This window comes from Gavialis gangeticus, unplaced genomic scaffold (genome assembly GCF_001723915.1).
Source record: "Gavialis gangeticus isolate Ggan-Ray unplaced genomic scaffold, GavGan_comp1, whole genome shotgun sequence".
In the NCBI taxonomy this organism is placed as follows: domain Eukaryota; kingdom Metazoa; phylum Chordata; order Crocodylia; family Gavialidae; genus Gavialis; species Gavialis gangeticus.
Window position 1 is genome coordinate 66,186,459 of NW_017728995.1, and position 1,134 is coordinate 66,187,592.

At 54.1% G+C, this 1,134-nt stretch overlaps 1 protein-coding gene across 2 annotated transcripts in view; it reads left to right on the plus strand.

Annotated features, from left to right (window-relative positions):
* The window catches only part of DBR1 (debranching RNA lariats 1), a 24,692-nt gene that overhangs the window by 5,564 nt on the left and 17,994 nt on the right, over positions 1-1,134 (plus strand). The window contains exon 2 of one of the 2 annotated variants that reach the window (XM_019503770.1): positions 152-279. In XM_019503770.1, coding sequence (XP_019359315.1) covers positions 152-279 — 128 coding nt within the window. The remainder of the gene's footprint in view (positions 1-151; positions 280-1,134) is intronic. The other variant, XM_019503771.1, reaches the window with a different exon arrangement.

Here is a 1,134-nt window from a genome sequence, read left to right on the forward strand (position 1 = left end):
GGGGATTGGGAATGTGGGGGCTGGGCAGTGGGGCTGTGGAGGATGAGGCAGGGGGTGGAGGGTTGAGATGGAGCTAGGAAGTGAGGATGGGGACTGTGACAGGGTGCAGGGAGCTGTGGCAGGGCAGCACTTACTGTGTGGTGACCACCAACAGGTACTACTCTGGGGAGAAGAAGGCACCAGTGCTCACCATCTTCATCGGTGGCAACCACGAGGCCTCCAACCACCTGCAGGAGCTGCCCTACGGTGGATGGGTGGCGCCCAGCATCTATTACCTAGGTACCACGCATTGCCCACCCCTCCCAGCTCCGGCCGCAGAGGTGTCAGGCAGGGGTGAAGGGGGCTCCTGGTGGCCCCTGAGCACCGTGCAGCAGTGGAGCTCTGGAGTGGCTAGAGCTCTGTGTGGAGGGGGGATGCAGCACCACACAGTGGATCTGTGAGGTTGCTCTGCTGCCTGGTTTTTCACAACAATTGATTGATTTGGAGGTCATGCAGCAGCAAGGAAACGCTTTCCAAATGAATCTGTTAAGATCTTAACGCTGTATATGTGGTCGTCTCTGAACCGGTGCTCCTGGCTTTGTGAGACTGCATTGATTTAGATTGCAAAATCATGTCCTGTTTCATTTCCAAAGGTGGTTACTCCAGTTTCCCATGAGTGATTTTGATGTTAACATTTGGTGCTAAGAGCCCAGTGAAATGTTCTAGGGGGCAGGCTGGTGGGAATAAGGAGCAGAGACTTGTACTCAGAGGGTGGTGGTGGAGGGGTCATATTCGACCTGGGGAGAAGTGGGCAGCTGAGTCCCCCAGGGCTCGGTCCTTGGGCCCGCGCTGTTCAATCTCTTTATCAGCGATTTGGACAACGGGGTGAAAAGCAGCCTGTTTAAATTCGCTGATGATACCAAAATTTGAGGTGAGCACGCTAATAGGGAGGGAAAGACTGCAGCAAGACCTGGATAGGTTACAGGGGTGGGCTAACAAAAACAGGATGCGTTTCAATACTGGCAAGTGCAGGGTGCTGCACTTGGGCAATAGTAACCAGCAGCACACTTACAAGATGGGGAAACTCCCTTCTTGAGAGCATGGAGGCAGAAAGGGATCTTGGAGTCATTATTGACTCCAAGGTGAACATGGGCC